Source organism: Carassius gibelio, chromosome B24 (genome assembly GCF_023724105.1).
Source record: "Carassius gibelio isolate Cgi1373 ecotype wild population from Czech Republic chromosome B24, carGib1.2-hapl.c, whole genome shotgun sequence".
Taxonomy (NCBI): domain Eukaryota; kingdom Metazoa; phylum Chordata; class Actinopteri; order Cypriniformes; family Cyprinidae; genus Carassius; species Carassius gibelio.
Window position 1 is genome coordinate 10010698 of NC_068419.1, and position 25614 is coordinate 10036311.

The 25614-nt window shown below is 37.7% G+C and overlaps 2 protein-coding genes across 2 annotated transcripts; both read left to right on the forward strand.

The window, feature by feature from the left end:
* The first annotated feature begins 115 nt into the window (after positions 1 to 115).
* On the forward strand, positions 116 to 10323 carry tmprss7 (transmembrane serine protease 7). Its single transcript, XM_052596369.1, has 18 exons — positions 116 to 328; positions 2230 to 2431; positions 3414 to 3544; positions 3631 to 3698; positions 3905 to 4098; positions 4199 to 4234; positions 4950 to 5178; positions 5389 to 5513; positions 5594 to 5706; positions 5792 to 5898; positions 6346 to 6482; positions 6659 to 6766; positions 6874 to 6981; positions 7062 to 7178; positions 8478 to 8676; positions 8790 to 9058; positions 9759 to 9895; positions 10052 to 10323. The coding sequence occupies exons 1-18, from the start codon at positions 260 to 262 to the stop codon at positions 10217 to 10219; spliced, it is 2517 nt and encodes an 838-aa protein (XP_052452329.1). The 5' UTR covers positions 116 to 259; the 3' UTR covers positions 10220 to 10323.
* Positions 10324 to 12380: 2057 nt separating this feature from the next.
* Positions 12381 to 25283, forward strand: LOC128013403 (suppressor of tumorigenicity 14 protein). Its single transcript, XM_052596364.1, has 19 exons — positions 12381 to 13042; positions 14141 to 14315; positions 15473 to 15600; positions 16774 to 16841; positions 18291 to 18481; positions 18562 to 18684; positions 19049 to 19268; positions 20180 to 20322; positions 20411 to 20508; positions 20675 to 20784; positions 20918 to 21051; positions 21412 to 21516; positions 21601 to 21699; positions 22162 to 22275; positions 22506 to 22625; positions 22750 to 22933; positions 23145 to 23416; positions 23987 to 24123; positions 24196 to 25283. Exons 1-19 carry the CDS (start codon positions 12833 to 12835, stop codon positions 24361 to 24363), a joined length of 2799 nt encoding a protein of 932 aa, XP_052452324.1. The 5' UTR covers positions 12381 to 12832; the 3' UTR covers positions 24364 to 25283.
* The last annotated feature ends 331 nt before the right edge of the window (positions 25284 to 25614 follow it).

A 25614-nucleotide genomic window follows, 5' to 3' on the forward strand; every position in this document is an offset into this window, starting at 1 on the left:
AAGTTACGGTCGTCCCTGAGGTACAAGGGAGCTGAATGCATCTATAGGATAAGAGAACACAATGCTCACTGTGTGCACAACTGCCTGGATACAGTTACACTGTCAGGTGGAACCGAAGAGCCTCGTGTTGTTCGCCTTCATTCCGCTGCTCGCGTTCACCTTGAGAGTGCAGACGGGTATTTTGGGGAAAACTGTTTTAACAATGCCGGACTGGATCCGAACTTTTAAGATTGCTGGTCCAAATGAATGACTGTACGCCATGGAGACCGCGCGAGAAGAAAGCGCGCGGGGGAGCGATGATGATGCGGCCCAAGAAGACACCACAAGTGTGAGTAATTCATGCTGCTGGACCCCTTCAAAATCACTATGATAACCATAGCTTCCGACAAAATAACACGAGTCTCTTTAGTTTATGTTATTAATGCCAAAAAACAATATAGAATAGTGTGGGATATTCTTCAAATAGCCTAAAGAAGAAAAGTATAAATATTGTATCATGTTTTTGGATTTCACATTGATTTTTTTTTAATTATTATTATATTTTCAGTATAATAAAAGTAACCGTATCTACGTTATTTTATCGTAAACTGCAGATACCGTGATACTTTCTGTGAGGGGTAAAGCATTTGATCTCTGCTGAAATTATAAATTTAGAGACGTCGGCTATAAAGTTTGATATTTGTTAGACTTTAAAAAATTATTTGCTTATTAGAATAAATAATTGCATACAAGTTAGTTTATCTAACGTTATCCTCTCATATCATTATAATATATTTTATAACATATTCCTCACTATACCTCCTAGGCGAAAGATAGGGACCGTATGTAAAGTGACTTAGATAAATGTTCAATGACTCTGTCATTTAAAGTGTACACAAACGTACTCAAAGAAAAGCACCAAAATGTATGAAACATAAATATTTGTTTGTATCTGTGCACATCTTAACTTTTCTCTTCTTAATTAAGGGAGACAGAGCCATTACACGTTTTTCTGCCCTTATCGTTTGGCCTATATTTCGTAGACGGTCCCTATGTAACTTAACATTTTTGAGTCATTTAACATTTAAAATTTAGGGAGGCAAACGTGAAATTTACTTGATGTCAAATAAAACACATTTTGCGGTTGTCTGAAAAATATCAAGTATTGGAAAGACTTTTAACCCACGTTATCTCATTGTAAATTAAATACAGCGAACGAGATGGGATGACATCGCGTAAATAATGTATGACTGGACAACCACAACGAATGCAACACTCATGGTGATGGTCTCAAAACACAACTGACCAGTGCAGACTGTAGACTCTTGTCCTTTTGTTACACTCTAACTGACCCTTCAGAAATGTTTGTTCATCTCTAATTAAATTTAGCCTAAAAATACCCTGGTGTTACCATGCAAAAAAACCTTTACATTTGAACTTTAAATTTGAATATGGGATAATTTGATTGTTTAAAAAAAGGATGACCCCATAAAATAATGAAAATATGGTAGTAAACATTTGAAGTTTATCAAAAAAGTTAATCATAGTTGTCCTAAGGCAAAAACGCATTTTGGATTTAGGTTTTAGGACAAGTTTTATGAAAGGTCAGGTCAGGAAAGGTCATAAAGTTAATCATTATCCACTTAAAATATAGACTAGTGTAGTTTAGACATGAAATGTTCATATTGTATTCCAGAAAACCCTGGCCTAAATGCATCTATCAGGCTGCATAGAGATTGCAGAAATTGGTTTTATTTTATTTTTTGTTTGGGAAATGACTGAAGCAGTTGCCTTTAGGTCATTGTGAGCTCAGAGTGAGGTGGATTTTGTAACCCAGTTGGATCTCTCTCAGAATTACTGAGTGACTTTACCATGTAACTCTAACCACTCATTGCAATAATATCTGTTTGTGATAAGGCCACAGCACACACCCTATATCCGAAAACTGAAGCCACTAATTTCCCCCTTATTTTTCTTTTGAACCCTTAAAAATACATCAACATAGATGTCTTACTCAAGAAAAGTGAAAGACGTTGAGTCCTGAAATGTCAACAGTGCTTTGGCGGCGTAATGTTTGATATCTTCATGACTCTTTCGTTGTGTAATAAAACTATCAGAGAGTTATAACAATACTCATGCAAATCACCATAATCCAGATCATCACACTGTTGGTTCTCCATTAACAGCAGATGGCTTTTTTTGTGCCAGTGTTACCTCAGATCAGAATGTGATACATACCTGTGGTTTCAGGTAGCTGATGTGTCCGTGGAAGTGGCTACGGTGGACGCAACTCTTAATAAACTATGCAGAAGATACAACAGACGCAGGAGAAGAGCAAAAAAGATAAAGAAGAAAAATCCGATACTGGATCTACAGAATCTGGCCATTCTCATCACAGTGGTGGTGTTTGTCATTGTGGTGATAATGTGGTCGCTTCTGTGGGTTTTTATATGTAAGCTAAACACAAACACAAATATAGTGTTCATACCCTTGTGAAAAAGAAGTGTGCTTAATTGTGCTGAATGTGCACTTGTAGTGTGCTTCAACGTTTGTAAGTTTATATTTTAAACTAAACTACTTGATAATATCATATTTAAGAAGTAGAAGGCCACTTAAGTGTTCTTAAAGAAACTTTCATGACTGTTACTTAAAACCGTTTTTAAAAAGTGTGCTTTGTAAGGATGTCAAAATAAGGGTTTTAATTTATAAAGCATGTTTCCAGTCATTATGTATTAATAATTATATGTCATGTATTAAATAAGTACGCTTATTTTAATGTTGACGTAATTATAATTTTAACTGTTGATTATTTTAATAATTATAATAATATGTATCATTACTGATAAGCATTTAAAGTTAATATATATTTTAAATGTATTCATTTCAAATTCATCATTACCATCCATCATATACATGACATGGAAGTTTCAGTAGAAATAACATTAAAGCATACCGTATTTTTCGGACTATAAGTCGCACCTGAGTATAAGTCGTGTCAGTCCAAAAAAAAAGTCATGACGAGGAAAAAAACATATCGTCATAAACATAAGTTGCACTGGACTATGAGACGCATTTATTTAGAACCAGGAACCAAGAGAAAACATTACCGTCTATAGCCGCGAGCGGTAATGTTTTCTCTTGGTTCATTTCTTTCGGATCATGTCAAATTAATTTTGATAAATAAGTCGCACATTACTATAAGTCGCAGGACCAGCCAAACTATGAAAAAAAGTGCGGAAAATACGGTATTTTAATTTAGCATTGCTTGTTGTCCGTACATTTTTCTGATCATTTTTCAAACAAATAAAATTTGGTTTAAAGTATTGTTTTCCTGCAATAAGCACTCTGTTTAAAAGTGTATTTTCACTAGGGTATTCAAAATAATATCCACAGTTTAACCGTCATTTAACCGAAATGCGCACTATGTTTTGTAGTCCGGAGAGAGAGCAACAGTGGTGTGTATTTTGCTGGTATGTTCCGTGTTGCCAACGTGGAGTTTATACCAGAGTACCGGCACGCTGACTCCAGTGAGTTTGTGTCCATGGCAAACCGCATTCAACATGTGGTGAGTGACACCGCATTAATATATCATAAGAATAAATGGCTTTAAAAATCATTAAAACCCTCACCTTAATATTTGAATCCAAAAAGATAACCAGCGTATACCGAACATCTTCAGTGTCCAGACTCTACAAACAAACCGTCATCTCTGATCTGAGGTACAGTCACTCCAGTATTACTCTGCTAGATTATATTTCCAGTAAAGTATCCATTGAAAGAATGCACTACTTGATTTGCTATTTTGACATTTTTCATTTGGAAGTTCACTTTTAAAGTAAACATGAAGTCACTATTTATTTTCAGTAATAATGTTTAAATATTATTTCAGTAAATGATGCTATAATCTCTGACCTCGCGTCTACAGTAATAACAATCAAGGTGGTGTACTGGTGCATTTCTGGATGATCTTCGTGGTGCCGCATCTGAAGACTCCATCAGTGTGTGAGGACTGTGTGAGTGCCATCCTCAAAGACTCTGTGCACATGAGTCTGCAGAACCGCTCTTCAGTGGGCTTCCTGCAGGGCCTTCCTGTGGACATCGACTCCATTCTTGTTAATGGTAACCCTTATTTACATGGTTATATTTTGTGCATATATTCCCATAATTTTAGCTTTAAAAAATATTTAAATTTTCAGTTTCTTTATCCTTGTTTTCTCAGTTGCTTTGCGCTCAGATTACTCATCAACAGCTGTGGGTGAGTCAGTCACAACTGATAAATACATAAACATGACAAACCTAGGTTGTGCACAATTCAGAAGTGCTTTTTAAATTCTAGTTTATTCCAGAACTTGACTTGGATTTGCATTTAAGGTAGCAGAAAGAATGCAAAATGGCAGTTTGAATAAAAAAAAATGGAACGTACACTACCGTTGAAGTTAGGAGTCGGTCAGTATATTTGTATATATAAATCAGTATAGTTTTTGATAGAAGCCTATTGTGTTAAAAGCAGTTATATTTGATGAACAGAATTTATTTGAAATATTTTGTAACAGTGTAAATGTTCTAAACTGTAACTCAATTTTATGAGTCCTTTTTTACTGAAGAAACGTATCGAAACAAAAACAAAAAAAATCGTACATGGTTCATGTACATATATTTTTTTAAATTATATGTCATTTAATTTTTAGAATGCTAATTTATCCAAGTCTTTAAAATGGCATCTTGGATGTCGAAATTTATTTTTTATTTAAAAAAAAAAAAATTTATATATAAAGTTAAATAGATGTAATAATTTAATTTAATTTAATTTAATTATTTGAATGTTTAGAAATTAAAATTTGTATTCTTAACTTCTAAATCAATATCAAGCAAAGCCTTTGTGAATGTCTATTTTTATTAACAGAACCTTGTACTGTGTTATTGCAGTGCTGTGTATGATGGGTGCTTTTATCATCTCTCTGTGTGTCCAGGCTCTCAGTGTGTGGATAAGCTGTACGCAGGGGTCCCTGACGTGAGTATTCCCCTCAATGTGTTCTCTTCATGGGGAGGCTTGAGCTGCTACATCAAACTGACAAGTGCTCCAGGCTCTGTCATCCGTCTCACTGTGAAGAGCTTTCGCATTGACCCTAGTGACTGCGTCTATGATGCCCTCACCGTGTATGACTCTCTGCTTCCCATGAGAGGCATGATTCTGTACAGGTAGAGTAGAATGCTTTATCATTATATGCCTATGGATATATACCTTTTAAGATTTTTTTTTTGTGGATTTTAGGGGAAGTCATTCCGGAACATCTTCATTTAGATGTTTTGCAACACATTCAAATGCTCCAGAACAGAAAAACAGGAGGACAAATTAATTGACAAAAAACACTGAGATGATCAGTTTCATTTGATGCATTCTTTTTAAAGGGTTTGTGAATCAGTTTCAGCCCCGATCTCATTGGTCTCCACCTCCAATGTCATGCTGCTCTCCTTCAGACTCACCCAAGGCAATAAGATCTTCCGAGGACACTTCCAGGCTCTCATGGAAGAGCGTGAGTCCCTTGACTAAAGTATCTGTATGATTGTATGGCTGATTGTGATCCTGAGGCCCTCTCATCTTTCCCATACACAGAGTGTATGAATACGATAGCATTACCCGCTGGCCCAGGTGATGCTGGAGTAATAACCAGTCCGTTCTTCCCCAGCCTGTTGCCCCGTCAGTGCTCCTGCACCTGGATGTTTCAGGTACTGCACCCAATCAAAAGCTTTTTTTAATGTGCAGCAATATTATCCACAGCATCCATGTGACAAATGGGTGTTTATGTGTCAGATGCCCAGCGGTGCTCTTGGTGTGGCTCTCAGGTTCCAGAACTACATGCTAAAACTAAAAGACTTGCAAAACTGTGAACACGGCTGGTGGAAAATCAATGAGATTATGTAAGTGATATTTCCGAGGAAATAATCTTTAGATTTTTTTTTTGTTAAAGTACATTTCATTTATGTAGTTATACCATATATTTTTTAGAATAGTTCACACACACATTCACACTGCCTATTGCTTATTATCATTATTTACTCACCCATTTTACTTTTTACTGTGAAAGCAAAAAAAAATATCTTTTAAACATCTCTTTTCCATACAACAATAGTTTACACTGGGCAAACACCAAAAAAGACCCATAAAAATGTTCCATACAACCCAAATGTTTTGCCACAGAAGATGGTCAAACAGATTTGGAAACAACATTATGGTGGGTAAATAGTGACAGATGTTGCATTTGGCGATATGTTCCTTTAATGTTGATAGTAAATCCTATTTATCAGGTTATAGACTGATTCTAAACATTTTATGCTGGTATAGAAATAAATGCAACTGATTTACAGATACTGTGGAAATTACATTGACTATTCAACCGTCTTCCGTATTCCTGCGCAAAACCCTGAAGTGGTTTTCCGCTGCAGCTCACGAAGTGCTGACCAGTCCTTCAATGCCACTTACAGCAGCTACAACACCAGCCAACGTAAGAACAATGCTGCCAAAACAGAGGAAATGCAGAACAATTTCAATTGTCATTTTTCATCAGTAGTACATTCTCACTTACGAGCAGAGGAATAATATGTTATGAGTCACTAAAATGACTCATGGCACCGAATGTTCTAACTCTTGACTTGTTTTTTTGTTGTTGTTTTTTTCAAGCATGTCCAGAGGGTCACTTCCTGTGCTCCACGGGTCTGTGCGTGGAAAAGTTCAGGCGCTGTGATGGACTGGATGACTGTCAGGATGAAAGCGATGAGATGTTTTGTTGTAGGTTTAACCACCAAATCACGTAAACCCAGTAGTTCTACAATGGTAAAACTATCCAAATTTTGTCAAAATTCACCATTTTATTAGCAGTTATCTTTATTCAACAGCGAAACCTCCTAAAATCTGTGGAGGTTTATCCCCTTTGCACCCATTATACATCTGTAATGGAGAGACGGACTGTTCCAGTGGTAAAGATGAGATCAACTGTACTCAGGGTAATGTGAGAACTATTTAAAAAGTCCCACTTTGAGATGTGTTAATTGTATGTACAGTGATTAATGTGTTGGCTCTGCAGAGACTAGCTGTTCTGGAGTCAGTTACCAATGTGGCAATGGAGCCTGCATTCTTAAGAAAAACGCTAAATGTGACGGCTTACATGACTGCTATGACCGCAGTGATGAGAAGGACTGTGGTGAGTTTTACTATGGTAACATCTGTAAACATTGTGTTACTCATCAAATTGGTTTGTAGATCTATAAAGAGACAGAACTGATTTTTCATAGTTTAAACACCATTCATGTCTGTTTTAGGGAATTGCAGTCATATTCTTGAATTCCACTATTATTATTAAAATCTCGTATGAGCTAAACAATTAACAGTATGGTAACTTCAAATTTCAAGATTTAAAATAATCCAAATTAATTATAAAACTAAACACAAGAAAATGTACAGAAAAAAATCAGAAAATAAAAAACACGCAAAATCATCTGAATTGCAATCAAAATTAAAGCGTTAAGGGGCCCTCGCAATTTGCATTTTAAGTGGTAAATATAGGAGGAATATGTCTTTTATTTGTGCCAAACTTCCTGCTGCCAGCTGGTGCCACTATGACTATAAAGGGGCGGTCACACTGCACTTTTTGTTCCATTGACTTCCATTCATACACATGCGAATGCGTCAGACCGGAAACGCAGGCTCATGCGCATTTCGCTGCGTTCGAAAGTTCAAGTTTGGTGAACTCTGACCTGCGAATTCGCATCACGTGAAGTCGTGTGACCAGTAGATGATCGATACTGCGTGACCTCTCTGTACAGAAATAAAAAAATGAAGGAAGTGCCAATTTTAGCCGTAGCGCAGCATCGTATTTTATATAACGTTAATACATATTTAAAAGATAATAAAAAGAAGCCGCATGGTTCGCAGTGTCAATGGAAACAGGAACAGATGGTACATTTGAATGAGGACATGTTCTATAATTTTTTATTGTTAAGTGTGTATATATTTATAGAGAGAGAGAGAGACAGAGAGTACAATATAATAAGACGCTTTCGACACCGTCGCAAAAGACAGTACAAGCACAGATTAATCCATGTTGTGATAACTGAGGGGAAACCGTTATATCTTGCTCCCGCCCATATTCGCAGCGGCATCCGAAATAATTTCGCACGTTCAAAGGTTAGTGTGACCGCACCTTAACTGAATATTGGCATGTAGATGTCTTCAAGCCAGGACTTTGGTCAAAAAATATGAAGTTCGGTGCAGATTGAACATGGTACGTTTGAGTTATGCTGGGTAAACACTGAAAGATTTTTTAAATCTTATAAGACCACAAACATGAGGACAAAAAAATCCTAGATTTAACCATTTTGCTCCTAAACTGTGTGGTGTGCCGCAATGTTCCCCCCACACATCGTAAATATTCAACATTCATTGTCCACACAATGCAAATTACATAATCTTCTTGTGTCTGATGTTTCAATATAATTTGCAGCCTGTGGCAATCCCACCCCTTCAAAGCGTGTTTCTGACAGTGCCGCCACACAGCAGCGTATTGTGGGCGGGATCAATGCGCTGGAGGGGGAGTGGCCATGGCAGGTCAGCATGCATTTTTCTGGTCAGATGTACTGCGGAGCATCTGTCCTATCCGATGAGTGGCTCCTTTCAGCAGCGCACTGTTTCAGCAAAGAAAGGTGAGAGATCTACAGTATAAATTACTGAATATCAATGTTTAATACCTTTTTTGTTAGCAGCAATGAGCTGGACATAATTCAGTTTGAGCATGTGTGATTTTTGACGCTTTCAGGTTGGCAGATCCACGTATGTGGATGGCTCATCTAGGCATGCTAAACCAGGGCAGTGCCAAGCATGTGGCCGAGATCCGTCGATTCATTGTGCATGAATACTACAATGCGAGAAATTTTGACTATGACATCGCCCTTGTGCAGTTGAAGAAGGCCTGGCCCAGCAGTTTGGAAAAATATATCCAGCCTATCTGTCTGCCAGCCCCTTCACAGACATTCACTGAGGGACACCGCTGTTGGGTCACCGGCTGGGGCTACCGTTCTGAGCAGGGTAAAGAGCTAAAAAACACTGACAAATGATGGAACAGTAACATTTTATGTTTTGGGGTCAGTAAGATTATTTTATGTTTTTGAAAGTAGTTTCTTATGCTTACCAAGGCTGAATTTATCTGATCAAAAGTACAGTAATATTGTGAAGAATTATTACCATTTAAAAAAAAAAATATATATATATATATATATATATATATATATATATATATATATATTTTTATATATATATATTTTAATTTGTAATTTATTCCTGAGATGATAAAGACAAATTTTCAGCAATTACTCCAGTCTTCAGTGTCACATGATCCTTCAGAAATCATTCTAATATGCTGATTTGTTGCTCACGAGACTTATTGTCAATGTTTTCATAACAGCTGTCCAACTTAATATTTTTGTGAAAACTATTATATATATTTTTGATGAGTATAAAGTTCAAACGCACTTGTTTGCATTTAGAATTTTTGTAAAATTCTAAAAGGCTTTACTCTGTTTTGATTTGTCCTTGCTGAATAAATGTATTAATTTTTTAAAAATATATAAAAATAAATAAAAACCACTTACAGAACCCCAACTTTTAAACAGTACTCAAACTAGAAAGAGAGTCGGTTTCTTGTTTATATGTCTCTTAGTGTCTTTTTTTGTTTGTTTTTTTTACAATATATGGCATAGAAATATATTTTTTCCCTCTGTTTATACAGATAAGATTCTACCCACTGTATTGCAGAAGGCAGAAGTTAGCATTATAAGCCAGAGTGAATGCAAGAGAAGCTATGGCGCTGTATCACCCCGCATGCTGTGTGCTGGTGTGCCCTCAGGAGAGCAGGATGCCTGCCGGGTGAGGGAAGATAACAACCGTTGGACTGGTTCCTGCTTTATGAACCGAACATAAGCTTAGTGTCTCATTTCAGAGCATTATTAAAGGACTAGCCTTTCTCTGTGATGAAAGTGAGCTGTCTCTTTGGATTTTTACATAACCAATTTTTGATTTCAGGGAGACTCAGGTGGTCCTCTGTCCTGTCAAGCCCACTCAGGCGGCCGCTGGTTTCTGACAGGTGTTGTGAGCTGGGGTTCCGGCTGTGGCAGACCCAACTTTCCCGGAGTTTACACAAGAGTGGCCAAGTTCGTCGACTGGATCCAAAGACATATTCAAAACTTGTGAAATGCACAGCCAATAAATCCACCTTACAATGAATTATGTATTTCATACACTCGAAACAAGCCATTGTCATCTCAACTGTTCCACAGCAAATAGGCTATGTGTTACTTAATGGTCTGTCAATCATGTAACACCATTATAATACATTTGTCTTGAATAATACATTACTTGTAGTCTTTTTTTCAGCAATTACAAATAATTCCTGCCAAATAAAAAACAAGTTATCATTTATACTAGCCTATATAGTATGTACATATTAAACATTTTTAAATTATATAAATGATTAAAAATGGCATATATTAGCTGGTCTTACAGCCTGGTCATAGTTGGTTTGCAGGCTGGTTTTAGAGGGATTTTGACCACTTTTTATTATTATTTTATTTTTTTAGCTGGCCATCTTGACCATAGCCGGGTTGGGAGGCCAACTATAACCATCTACTTTCAGCTTAAACCAACTAAGACCAGCCAACCTTCTTATGTTAGTTTTAGCGATCTCAGCATGGTTAATATAATAATAAATAATAACTATTATTAATAACAGTTTCATTGCATGAATTTATGGAATACTTATCTCAGATAGGTCAGTTGCAGCAGCTTATGTGGGTTAAAATATTTTGTATAATACCAAAGTCCCTATAAGGCAAGTCATGTCACTCGGCGGCCATCTTTGAGTGCAGCTCCTTTCACTTTTTATGGGGAAACATTAAATTCTCCCAAACTGTTCACTAAGATTACCATAAAATTTCATATTTGAAATAACCATTGAAATCTAACAACAACTGTGTCATAAATGTAGTTTCTTTTCTCAAATAACTCAAATAAGCTTATTTTTTCAGGCAAATTTGACTAGACATGTTACTTTGTAGCTAAATATGCTAATTGTTTATCCAATATTAATAAATATTATACAAGTTTGAGCTTAAACACTATTTATTAATGATTATTAACAATAGTGTAAGTAAGTTAATGCTTTAATATTGTTTTTACAGTTTTCATTTTGTTTGTAAAAGTAACTTGTTAGCCTATTTCAGTCCAATTGTCCTGTTCATTAAATGGTTAGTTCACCCAAAAATCAAAATTATGTCATTAATGACTCACCTCTATGTCGTTCCAAACCTCCGTTCATCTTCGAAACACAGTTGAAGATATTTAAGATTTAGTCCGAGAGCTCTCAGTCCCTCCATTGAAGCTGTGTGTACGGGTATACTGTTGATGTCCAGAAAGGTAAGAAATACATCAAAGTAGTCCATGTGACATCAGAGGGTCAGTTAGAATTCAAGGACCGTTTCTGTCAGACGTGTCCGATTCACGAACCGAGGAGCTGATGATACTGCACATGTGTGATTCAGCGTGAAGCGCAGTATCATCAGCTCCTCGGTTCGCGAATTGGACACATCTGACAGAAACGGTTTTTGACTCGAGAACGAGTCAATCTTTTGTTTGTTATGTGGCTCGGCTCGGCGTTCATCTTTAGTTCTCTCTTCACAGCAGTTCAGTCAGTGTACCATTTGAGTAAATTGATTACTCCGGGAAATTGGTTCGTTTTAACTCAGAGCCACATTAAAAAAGTTAGCAGCTTAAGTCATTTGTGGATTAATGCTTATTGGAGATGTGAGCCCTTTCAAATGATTCAGTTCGATTAGTTGAACTGGTTCAAGAAGATCCGGTTACATCAAATGATTCGTTCGCGAACCGGATATCACTAAACTGCAGTGTTTTGAATGGTCTCACAAGAGACCCGAAAGAGAAGACAATGCTAAATAAAGTCGTAGTTTTTGCTATTTTTTTAACCAAAATGTATTTTCGATGCTTCAAAAAATTCTAATTTACCCTCTGATGTCACTACTTTGATGATGTTTTTCTTACCTTTCTGGACATGGACAGTAAACCGTACAAACAGTTTCAATGGAGGGACAGAAAGCTCTCGGACTAAATCTAAAATATCTTAAACTGTGTTCCGAAGATTAACGGAGGTCTCACGGGTTTGGAACAATATAAGGGTCATTACTGACATAATTTAGATTTTTGGGTGAACTAACCCTTTAATTATGTTAGTTCACACAGTTTTTTTCCAAATAGCACACACGGTTCGTTTATATGCACAAGAACATGGCCATAATAATATTGAGATTTTAAAATAAAAGCACCCCATCCACATTCAGAATGACAACACACTCTCATAAGAAAGAAAATGTCCCAGTTTGGCTCAGGACTCGAATCGTTAGTAATCAATACAGTGTGCAGCACACTCTCAGGCTGCACGCCTCGCTGGCTCGTAACGAGAGACACGGGGTGAACAACAGGGACATATCTCATCCACACTGACTCCTCTTAAACTAATATTTTAGCTATGCGCTGATGTTTTTCATCCCCAGAAGAGACTTATCCGCTGAATTCTTCTCCGCGATTAATTGAATGCCGCTCTAATCATGTAACATCAGACTACCCATCGTGGCCCATCATGGCACACGCACACCACGGGAGAAGTTTGCCCACAATATCTGTCCTGTCGCACTGATGGCTATGTGGATTGTACCTGCCCATAGTGCTCCCTTTGTACCGCGGTGCATGCTGGGTGCCGTGCAGCCCCTGTTCACGGAGGGACACGGAGAGTGAATGCTCGCAGCGCCAGACCCGCTCAGGTCGGGTTTCTCCGGGATCGCACTACGTCTGCGGGCTGATTTCTCTGCCCGAGGTATTGCTCTGTATCGCTGCATCGGAACCATACGAGAGCGGGTCATGAGGACTTCTCCCAAAAACAGAAGCTGCGAAGTTTACAGCGTATCTGGTTTGGGAGCCTGCGCCCCCGCCGGTGCACCTGCACAGGTAAGAGACCCTCCATCAGAGAATTCAACACACACTGTCATGATGCTTCTGGGCACTTTTGGCATCTTGTTTTCATTAAAATGGAACAAAATGGATTAATTCTTACATATAAAATACGATTCGTTCTGTTGTGTGAAAATAGACGATAGAAATACATTTAGAAATTCACAAATCATATCTAATTGTAAGTTAGTCATAGCTGTTGCAAATTCAGGTCTATAAATTCTGTGCAAATCTTTGTGAGTGCAATACAAGTACAAGTTTATTCGTTTTTGTTTTTTAAGACAAGCTTGCATGGATGTTACAAAATCAAATTATACTTAGATTATATAAATTATACTTTTTCAAAATTGACATGTTCTTTCAAAGGTCTTTCAAATTGCTGTCACATGGTGATCATATGCATCTGTGATTCCATGAAGAACATTTAACCATTTCTACTGAATCTTTCCATTCTTTCAAAAGGTTCTTTAAAGTGGAAGTTTCTTTAGATGTTCTTTAAACTAAGAAAAAATGTTTCCCACTAAAAAAGAAAAAAAGAAAAAAAAGCTATTCACTGAAATGTTATATGGGGAGCCTAAAATGGTTCTTCAGTGGAATCACTGTAAAAAAAAAAATTCCTTTTGGAATCTTTATTTTTGAGTTTCCCATTTCCAATTGGTTAAACTGACGTGTTACAACACTCTCTTCTATACAAATTTACAATAGGTATTTTAAGCTCATTTCAGCTGTGTTAATGAACTGAACCCTTTTATTTTGACCACCGGGTCACCTGTGTCTAAACGTTGGTCTTGATAGTCTCATGAATGTGCTTGTCAAAGATGGAGTGCTGACACCGCTGAGAGGGGCCGTGGGAAAGCAGACCCTCAAATGACACTTTGTGCGACTCCACAGGGGAATCCCACCAGGATATCCTAGTTCCACGACCCCTTCCTACTAATGAAAAGATGTTTAGAATGATGCGGCAGGAAGCCAATTAAATACGACACATAGGGTGTTCTAGGGTGACAGAAAGGTTGCGATGGTGAGCATGTAAGAGTAGTAGGTCAATGCTGTCTCAAAAAGTGATGTAAGGCAAATTTCTCCACTTGTGTTTAGGAGGACTTTGTGACGAAACCCACCCAGATGTCAAGTCCATCTAGCAGCGAGTCTGACATCAAGAGCCCGATGGGCAAGAGAGTGAATTGCAGGGTATGGAGTAAGTGGGCATTGAGAGCCTCCCCCCTCCTCCCTCTCTCGGCTGCCATTGCAATGACTCTCCATTTCCTTGCATGTAAGTTAAGACCCTGTGCTGTAGAGGAATGCTGAGATTATGATCTGGTATGTTCCAGTATAGCTAGTCAAGCCTCTCATCCTTGGCTGTCCAAGGAGATTCTTCAAGAGGAGCTTGAATACTTTTTTTTTTTTTGATAGACTACACATAAACACTGAGCTGCTGGATATGTTTTTAAATACATGTGATATATGTGATCCCCCAAAATCCAGTGAAAACAGTAATATTGTGAAATATTAGTACAAATTAAATGAACTGTTTTCTACTGAAATATATTTTAAACTGTAATTTATTCTTGTGATGGCAATACTGAATTTTTAGCCATTCTCCAGACTTTACTTTATTGTTACATGATCCTTCAGAAATCATAATAGTATTCTGATTTATTTTTTTAGTTTTTATTACCGTTATCAGTGTTGAAATATTTGTGCTGCTTAATAGTTTATGTTGAAATGGTGGATACATGGTTCTTTGTCAAGCTGAAAGTTATTTTTTTGTAACTTTATAAATGTCTTAATTGTCACTTCTGATCAATTTAATGCATTTAATGTCCCTTTCTGAAAAAAATTATTAATATTAATTAAAAAAAAAAACTTAATGACCCCCAAGATATTTGTTGTGTATGGAATATTTTTAGGGCTGTCAAACGATAAATGACGATTAATCCAAAATAAAAGTTTGTGTTTACATAATATATTTGGGTGTACTGTGTGTATTTATTTATATATAAATACACACACATGCATGTTATGCATGTACACATTTAAGAAAATGTGTTTTGCTTTTTTCTATGTTTTATATATATATATATATATATATATATATATATATATATATATATATATATATATACATACACGCATTATTATTTTTAAAATATATATACATGTATGTGTGTGTATTTATATATAGTATACATAATAAATATATACAGTATACACACATATATATTATGTAAAAACAAACTTTTATTTTGGACGTGATTAATCATGATTAATCACTTGGCAGCCTATTTTAGTTTTTCACAACTTTTTTGTGAAATATTTAGCTTGAAAAGTATCTGTATGCTTATGACTTTAAGTGTAATATTTAGTTTAATTTTTTTTTTTTTGCTTTAAGTAAATATCTTCTTCTTATAAGTGTTCTTGTTCCCACAGCCTCTCCATCGCTCTCAGTGTTCTATCTTGGAGGAAGCATCGAGTTCTCCAACCTCAGCTTCTCTCCAGACCTGGCAGACCCGTCGTCTACACAGTTCCGCCTCCAGTCTCAGGCGCTAAGCCATTATGTAAGCATAAACATACATAAGAGTCTCTCTGTGCCGCCCTCGGCAACAAAGCCGGTTTCTCCGTGATCTCTCCGGAATGCGGCCGCTCTCCAGAGACCACTCAAGGAACGATGCTCGGCCCTGGCACTTTCAAACGCAAAGTCCGCCAGAGCTGCAGGTCCAGTGGTGCGCTCGTCCCTCATTGTCATCCTTTTAAATGTAAAGCAGGCTCTGCTGAGCCTTCGGCCGCTCTGTGGCCCTCTTAAATGTAAAGCCAGCTGTAACCAGAGCCAGGCTCGGTGTGAGGTGGTGCGGTGAGACCGACTCCCAGAGGACTGCAGCTTTTCAGGGCTGAGGACAAGAACAGTGTTTGTGAGAGGGACAGGGCCCAGGCAGACTGAGTGAGAGGAAGATCAGTCCTTCAATAAAACATTGTCTGTGGGCTTCCTCTCACACAATCAGATGCACTGTACCTCTTTGCTGAGAGGCTGCAGCCAGCAGAGAAAAGAAAGGTAGACCAGGGGACAGAGTAGACCAGGAGAGAGAGAGAAAGTAAGGATTTAGGGCACCGAAAGAGAGCACAGGAAAGTCAGTATCATGGGAAGGGTTGGCATTTGTGTCTGCATTAGGCATGAGATTAATGGAGGCCAATGAGGAACCCGGCCAAGTGTGGCTTTCTCGTCTGGGCGCAATGCTCTAATTAGCCTAAATGTAGCCAATTTAATCCCATTTAATAGTGAGCGAATCCGATTGTGAGAACTGATGGCCTGCAAGTGTGCACTCTTGCTCTTAAAACTAGTTCTAAACCCGCCGCCCGCCCCTTCCATCCAGCACTTCGGGATGACATTGAGCTCCAGACAATGGCGCTGTTGTTGCCCAAAGCTCTTGTTGCTCAAAGCCAATCGCACAAGAACAGTGCTTTTGTGCCAAGGCTGCAGGTCTAGCCTGGGCCACTGATGTCTCACCTTCTTCAATGATGTCACGCCTTCCGTAGTTCTGATGTCACTGAGACGTCTCAAAATACTGTTGATACCCGGCGGGAACTTCATGACCTTGGTAGATGTTATCAGGGGTTTGTTTACAGCTTTCAGAAATAGTTTGAGAATGGAAAGAGAATAGCGGCTGATTTTTCTCATGGTAATTTTTCTTTATCATCTCTTTCCTTCCTTTCCGTTGATGTGCCGTGGATTTAAGTTCTCAGACTTGTATGATTCTTCACCATGGAGCACATATTACCAGCACTCAGGAATTATTGCATTTAGGTGAGTCTGTACATGAACACAAATATCACAGTATGTTTATAATCTACATTAAATTTAGCCTTTTTTTTAATACATTTCATTTGTGCAAGCACACAAAATGGTTTCTGATTGGCTAAAAAGTGCTCACATCTCTATTTTCTTTTTAATTTATTGCTGTTTATGTTTGCACTGACAGTTGCGATTTCTCAGGACATCTGCTCTGTTGCAGTAATATCAGTCAGATAGCAAGTAAATTGTATGCCCTTTTTTTAATAAATGTCACTTACAGAACTTCTAATCAATGATCAAAAAGGAATAATAGAAAAACATAACAATTAAAAAACTATGACACCATTTTGAACATTCACCACAATAGTCAAGTGTTATTTTAGTGGTATTTATGTTTATTTTTTAAGGTGTCCTTGTTACATTGTAATTATACATTGAAGTAGTCAGTAATATTGATTAATTAAATGTACTTACTATATGGTTAGAGTTAGGTTTAGGGTTTGGCTCAGGGTAACTTGCATGTAATTAATGCATTAATGTTTGAAATTAGCATTTAGTAGTTTAGTAGGCAACCCGGTATCAATTAGCATTTAGCCAAAGCAACATTTACATTTTTCTTCTAATGTGTACCAACTAACAGTAACTTTCATTTTAGTTTTAGTTTTAGTTACCAACAATACTAAAATAGTCTTGCAGTATGTTCAGCACTTTATCTTATAGTCACAGCTGTTGCTCAAGTAGTAAATGTAATGTGTTTTACATTTCTTAACTGCCAGTCCTGCTCTAATGTGGTCACTCGAGGTCGTCTGCTGTACTCAGTGCACTGGTTTCTCTGTAGTCTTTCAGTGATGGCACAGCATACAAATAGCCTTTATTCTCTGCTCCGGTGCCATTCAATGCTATATGAAATGTGAAGAATACTACTAAGTGTGTGTTTTTTCTTGTAGCTTTGAATGAAGGTGTTGTTCGGATGACCTGATCAGGCATTATTCCACCTGATCCTGTTCAAAAGTGCACTTAATAAGCTTCCATGTACAAAATTTGGGATCAGTAATAAACAAATAAAAAAAAGAAGAATACATTTATTCATGTTACAAAAGTTTTGCTTTTGATAAATTAGGCTATATTTTAAAATATATGACATAAACAGTTATTATATTTCAGAATATTACTGTTTTACTGTATTTGTGCATCTAAATGTAAAAAATGCTTCTTTGGTGAGCATGAAAGACTTCTTTGAAAAACATTTAAAAACATTACCAACCCCAAACTTTTGAACAGTAGTGTAAGTGTAATGCCTCATTGCAACTGCACAAACTTAGTAATCATTTACACAGCATTTATTATTTGTGGGTTTCTATCTCATGCATTTGGAACCTGTTAATATATGCATTCCCTCAATTGATTTCAATTCAAAGCCTATAAACCCATCTTGTTAAAAGTCATGTGTCCTGATGACAGTGAAGGAGTGGAAGGTCTTTGTGTCTACTACTGGAGTAAATTCTCTGCTCCTCCCGCTATTGCTGAGGAACTCCGGAGAGTGAACCCATCCCGGTTGCAACGGCGTCTACCTGGAACCAACAAGGTCCTTTTTAGCAGAAACGAGGAGCGCTACTACATGGAGAGGGACGAGGACACACTGCGTCTGCTGGGTTAAGAGTGTTTTGATCCCTCTGTTTATGTCTTTTCCAAAGTAAGGAAAAGATCTTAACGTATATTCCTGTGTGTGCAGGTTTGAATGCAGATAACGGTGGTGATTCTGAGGATGACGACGATGAAGATTCTGATGACAAAGCGGACAAAATAAAGAACCCAAACTCTTTACAGAGTGGCAAGTGGCAGTTGGGGCTGCAGGGTACAACCATAATACACTGTAAAGCCTGTTGAGTTTACTCACATGATTTATGAACACTGACTCACTTGAGTTGCCAAACGTTGGTTAAACTAAGCTCTTCTGTATCCTCCATGATACATCGTACCACGAGTGAAGAAACACACAAGTAAGCCATGTGTAGGTAAGGCAATTCAAATGCAACCATGTCCCATTAATCCTCTGAGTAAACTCTGCATGCAAGTCCTTCCACCAGGCAGGTTTTACAGTGTACTATCACTATTATACTATCATTCTGTCATGACAATTCCTATACAGTCAGTATATTGGTTGTATTCTTGATTTATTCACTTATTTTGATCATGTCTTACTCTCATATGCCTAACAGCCATGTCTTTTGACCTGTACGCTAAGTATGGAAACAATCGCACACTCAGTCTTGTCAGTCCGAAGAAGCCGTATTACCAGTGGAGGCTTCGGGTGCCGTCCGGTCACGTCGTGCGACTTGTCATTCTCACACTTCAAGGGGCGACACCAGGAAGCTGCTCTGCCAACAAGCTGTCTGCTTATGATTTCCTACTGCCGCTTCAGAACAAGATCATCGCCAGGTAGATGGGGCAGCAGAGAAAATCAGTTTTTGTCCATTTGCATCTTTCTACGTTTCGGGGTTATTGATTAAATTACAATACATGGAGGGTTAGTTCACCCAAAAATGAAACATTCTGTCATTTACTGTCAAAGCAAAGCTATTTGTGATCTTGGATCACAAAGAAAGATATTTTGTAGAATCTCCAATACTTTCTTAATAATGGACACAATTAAAGTTCTAAACGTGGCAAAAAAAAAAAAAGCTCCCTAAAAGTGGTCCTTTTGTTTTATTTTTATTTATTTATTTTATTTAAATTGTTTTCTATTTGAATATATTTTAAAATGTCATTTATTTCTTTGAGGACAAAGCTGAATTTTTTAAGTCTCACATTAGGCTTCAGAGATCACTTTAATATGTTGATGTCATGTGCAAGAAACATTTCTTACGATTATTAAATTTAAAAACAGTTGATCTTCTTAATTCTTTTGTGGAAACCATGATACATTTTTTCAGGATTCTTTGTTAAATAGAAAGTTTTAAAGAGCAGCATTTATTTGAAATAGAAATCTTTTGAAACAATATGCAATTCATTAATATCACTTTTAAACGATTTAATGCATCCTTACTAAATAAAAGTACTGATTTCTTGAAATAAAATCCTACTGGCCTCAAACTTTTGAACGTTATTGTATATTTCATGTCTTCTGAATTCATATGTTTGTTTGTTGTGAGGAATGGACAGAATTTGGTGTAGCTCTATTTAAATCTATTTAAATCAAATACTAACACAAATCCAATTTGGGCATAAAATAATATACATTTATGTTTATATAAACTCTTTTCAATGCATAAATGACTTGTTTTGTTTTTGGTCTCTCATTGTCCAAGTAAAGTTGGCTAAACATCAAACAACATCTCTCTTCTTCCCAGATGGTGTGGTCTGCCAATATCAGGAACCTCCCCTGTGATGAAACTGACATCTTCTGGAAACGTCATGCTTGTCACATTTTCTTTCAATCGTCAGAGGCAAGGAGCCATCTTCAAAGCTTATTTCCAAGCTATACCCAAAACCGGTGAGTGAATTGCAGTCAGCATGAGATGCTATAATGTTAGCCATTATTCTGTTCAGGAATCTTCGGTTCTGTGTCACTGTTTCTGCAGAGTGTGGTGGTTTCCTCACTGCGTGGAACGGCACGGTGACGTCCCCTTACTACCCTGCCTACTACCCTCCAAATGTGGACTGTAACTGGAAAATCAGGGTGAGCTAAGGCTAAAGGCTTTCCCAGGTATCCCATGAGCCTCCTCCCAAGTGCCCTGTGAACCCCATTCAGAGGCCTGGGATGCTCCCTCTTTGAGATGAGGAGCACAGGGTGGCTGCTGCTTTGTGTAAGAGTGTGTCCGTTGAGAGTCTGCTTTCTCTTTTAGGCTCCTTTGCCGGGATACCTTCTCTCCGTGACCATTGTGATGCTAGACATTCAGGATTCACCGGCCTCAAGCACCTGCGAAAAAGATTGGTTGGAAATAGGCGGTGTAAAGTGAGTGTCATGTTATTCATATATTCATGACTAGAAAACAGACTTAAACTTTCCTATACGGCAATGTCAGATGTTTTTACTGAACTGCTGGCATATTTGTGTGCATGTGTGAGTTTTTCTTACGCTTTCACAGACTTTGTAACCCTGTTGGGGACAGCAGCAGGAAGAGGATCTACTCTTCACCCGTCCTGCTGCATTTTCACTCGGATGAGTCTTTGACCCATAAAGGTTTTTATCTGATCTACAGGGCCTTCTCTCCTGAAAGCGGTGAGACCTTTATGATGTTTCTTTAAAAGGCATATTCAAGTTTTTTTCCCCCGTTATTTTGTAAAGTAACTTGATTTAAATTGTTGTTTTGTTTCGACTGTTTCAAAAGGATTCTAGTTTCAACATGAAATGTGTGTAACCACTTTAAAATTGTGGTCAAACAAAAAGTAAAAAAGAAATAAATCATACAAAGATATCATAATTTTGACAATCTAATAAACTGACTAACTGCAGTGAAATATTTTCTAAAAAATAAAATTCTTAATCTTTCATGGTATTATTTTATAAAGATTATAAAGAGTTAATTGAATCAAAACACAAATGTACACTTCACTAATTCTGCTTTTTCTCCCATATTAGCATGTCCGAGGCAGTTCCGCTGTGGAGATGGCAAGTGTATTCCTCTGAGAAAAGTGTGTGATGGAGAGAAAGACTGTTCTGATGGACGAGATGAGGCCAAATGCAGTAAGTGCATGAGTTCGGTTTTCCATACATTCTTTTCAGCCAAGCATTGTTGTCTTATTTAACCCTGTTCTACTTTGCCATTAGACACGTGTAAACCAGGAGAAGTGTATTGTATGGGTCAGTGCAGACCAAACAGCCAGTGTAACACTGCATGTGATGACAGCAGTGAAGAGAACAACTGTGGTAAGAGTGTCTTTTAATTAATCCTTAAGAAGACTTAATACTTCAGCATGCACAATTCTGCATTCACTGATACTCAGAGATGTCTATTTTAATTGCTACAGACGTGTGGAGAGAGTTTGTGGTAAGACCTGCCTACGTTTCAGTGTGTGTGTGTGTGTGTGTGTGTGTGTGTGTGTGTGTGTGTGCGTGCGTGTGTGTGTGTGTGTGTGTGTGTGTGTGTGCATGTGCATGTGCACACATAAGTCACTTTTAAATTAAGCAGCTTTCTGTTGTTCAGTGATGCAAAGTTGCTTGACTAACTTGAACATGAGCGAAATCTGCGTGGGGAACTTTTAACTCAGAACTCCCATTTGCAGATTCCTTTTGAAATTTCACCAAGCAATGGTAATTGTGACCAACAACTTATTTGTTTGTCCAACTCATTTCTTTTTCATTTCGTGTTCAAATTTGCCCACTTTTTAGGAGGTAAATGCTTCCATATGTGCCCAAACAAAATCTGCCTCCCCAAAGCCTCAGTGTGTGACGGGATTGTGGACTGCAAAGACCGCAGTGATGAACTCAACTGCACAAGAGCATGTGAGTAAAACCCACTTTACCTACAATTCTGCCATATTTTGTCATTATTCCTTGCTTAATGGACCAAAAATGCATTTGGACAATCAAATCATATGGATTTCAGTATGAACACATTCATAAAAAAAGCAAATGGCACAATCAGACAGAAAACTGTGTGAAATCTTTTTATGGTCCTATGTCCTCTAGTTCTTTCATTTGATCAGCGATGCTGAATATTCTGTCTCTTGCAGTTTCTAAAGGATGCTCTCCTTCCTCTTTTAAATGTGCCAGTGGAAAGTGCTTGAGTAAGATCAATCCGGAGTGTGACGGCATTAAAGACTGCAAAGATGGTTCAGATGAGTTGCGCTGTAGTGAGCATTCTCATAGAATTACATATTCACATCAAATTTATTATTAGAGGCAGTTACATTTTTCTTGCAAGTAAGATTCTTGGCTTGCATAACAAATCCTACAAATGTCATGCTGTGCATGTAGGTTGTGGCACGAGGCCAAGGAAGAGGGCAAAGATTGTGGGTGGAACGGATGCCCAGGCAGGCTCATGGCCATGGCAGGTCAGCCTTCAGATGGAGCGCTATGGTCATGTGTGCGGGGCATCTCTGGTGGCCAGCCGCTGGCTTGTCTCTGCAGCTCACTGCTTTCAGGACTCGGATGCAATCAAGTGAGGTTTTATTCAGGCACATGCACTACTGTTTGGGGTCAGTATTCATTTTTGGAAGATTTGACTTTTACTCAGCAAGGATACATTGAATGTATCAAAAGTCAAAGTAAAGGCATTTATAACGTTACAAAAGAAAAATACTGTTCTTTTGGACTTTTTATTCATTAGAGAATACTGAAAAAAAAATGATTGAAAAAAAATGTTTTGGCAGGTATTCTGATGCGCGATCATGGAGGGCCTACATGGGCATGCGGGTTATGAACTCAGTCAGCAACGCAGCGGCCACCAGACAAATCCGTCGCATCGTATTGCATTCACAATACGACCAATTCACCTCCGACTATGACATCGCTCTTCTAGAACTAAGCGCCCCTGTCTTTTTCAATGAGTTGGTACAGCCCATCTGCATTCCTGCCTCCTCTCACGCCTTCACCTCGGGAACCAGCTGCTTTGTCACTGGATGGGGGGTTCTGTCAGAAGAAGGTATGACACGTTGTAGAAACTCATTCAGAACAAACAATTACTTCTTGTTGAGCTGAAGCAAGACAACGTTAGCAACACTGTCTTGAAACACATGATTCATACGATGACTAAAGGTGAGAAAAACGCATTCTAAAGAAATCATCTTTGATCACACCCACTGAAAAATCCCCCAGGATCCCCATCGAAACGGCAAAGATTTCCTTCACATTTCCATGGTTCACAGAAGCGGAAGTCATCATAGTTGGGTTTAATGCCATGGTTATATAACACAAAGATAGTGTTATAGATGTACTTTAAATAAAAGAAAATGTAATTTTTTTTTTTTTTTATATCCATACGAATTTCATTGGTACTTACAGTATATATTTGCTATAGAGATCTTATTTCAAATGATTTTAAAACTCATGCCTGACTAGTAAGAAATACGTTTATTTTTATATTTGAAATATTTTTTATGTCTGTAAACTTTAACAAGCAGAAGGGTTTCAGAAGTAAATCAGATTAAACAAGCCTAAACACCATTTAATGTCATAACATGCAATGTTTCCATCTAAAAACTTTTGATTTCAGGTGAATTGGCCACATTGCTGCAAGAGGCCACCGTTAACATCATCAATCACAACACTTGTAATAAAATGTATGACGATGCGGTCACTCCCAGAATGCTTTGCGCCGGAAACATTCAGGGAGGAGTGGATGCTTGTCAGGTTAGTGTGTGCTTTTGTGCTCGCTGCTTGTCGATGTTCACCGTTCATATATTCACATCTATGTTCGCACAGGGAGACTCTGGGGGACCTTTAGTGTGTCTGGAACGTGGCCGGAGGTGGTTTCTAGCAGGCATCGTGAGCTGGGGTGAGGGCTGTGCCCGACAGAACCGGCCTGGAGTTTACACACGTGTCATTAAGTTCACAGACTGGATTCACCAGCAGACGAAAGGCCAGGTGTGACTTACACACACACACATATATTTACACGAGAGAATGGGTGATTGGCCCAAACTCAGTTGCTTGTGATCGAGGTGCCCAGCTCTCATGGTGCCCAGACACACAGCAAACATCAACACCTCTGCATCGGAAGCAATTTCCCACCAATTCCTGTTGCTCAGCGTTTGAAACCTCTACCCACGGTCTTTCAGAAGCTTCACTCCCTTCTTCATGCCCCAAACTCATAAGAACCGCCTACAGACAAACTGTATTCTGTAAAGCCTCGACAGTGGACTAATAGTGTAGAGATTGAGGGGATTATTTGCAGTGGAAAGAGTTCTCTTGGTAAGATTTGTGTTATTTGCATACAGTGGCTTAATATTAGTTTTCATTCATTTATTCATGTTAAAGGATTTTTTTTTTCATTGTTTAAGAAGGATATAAACCCTCCACTTCATGTTCCTTATCAAATATGTTCAACTGTGAAACTGATTGCATGTCAGAAATAATGACCAACATGAATTTTAGTCATTATTGTTACTGTTTTGTATGTTTTTGTAGGGTTTTTTTGTTATCACAAAAATGATTGGCTTCTCCCTTATTGGGCGAGAGCAACAGCAGCCCTTCAGACTCTCTGCTGGTCATGATTTGACATTACATCTTACTCAGTACTTCCTTAGTTACACACACAATATTATCTGTATCCCTGAAAAACCAGATGCAAATGTCAAAACTGAGCTAATGTTGATACTTTATATTAGATATATGAAAAAAATAGAATTATATTAAAAAGAGGTGCTACATTACTTCCACTCTGTGATCTGTTCCTATATTGCATGTTTCAATGAAGTGTAAATCATCCCTAAAGTGTTTCTTTCTTATTTAATGTGAATATAATCATGGTTAATGTATATAATATATTTTAGATGTATGAAAACACAAACGAGTCATCCTAGACAGCAATAAGATTAAATGTTCAAATTGAGTTTTCTCTCCCAAGACCAATTATGTGAACAATTGTCTCATTTGTATCCGTTTTATTTCACCTGAAGAATTTTAGGAGAAAAATATGAGACAAAGGTGATACTTTAAAGCAATATAATGGAGGATACAACATAAAGAGCAGTATTTTAAAGCAAATGTCCTTGGTTTTATATTAATTACTCTTCTGTTCGTTAGTATTAACTTCCTGTTTTACTATATTAATGTGCAAGCAGCATAAACACAATTTCCGTTGATGTTCACGAGTATCTATTTTTCCTCACTCCTAGTCTC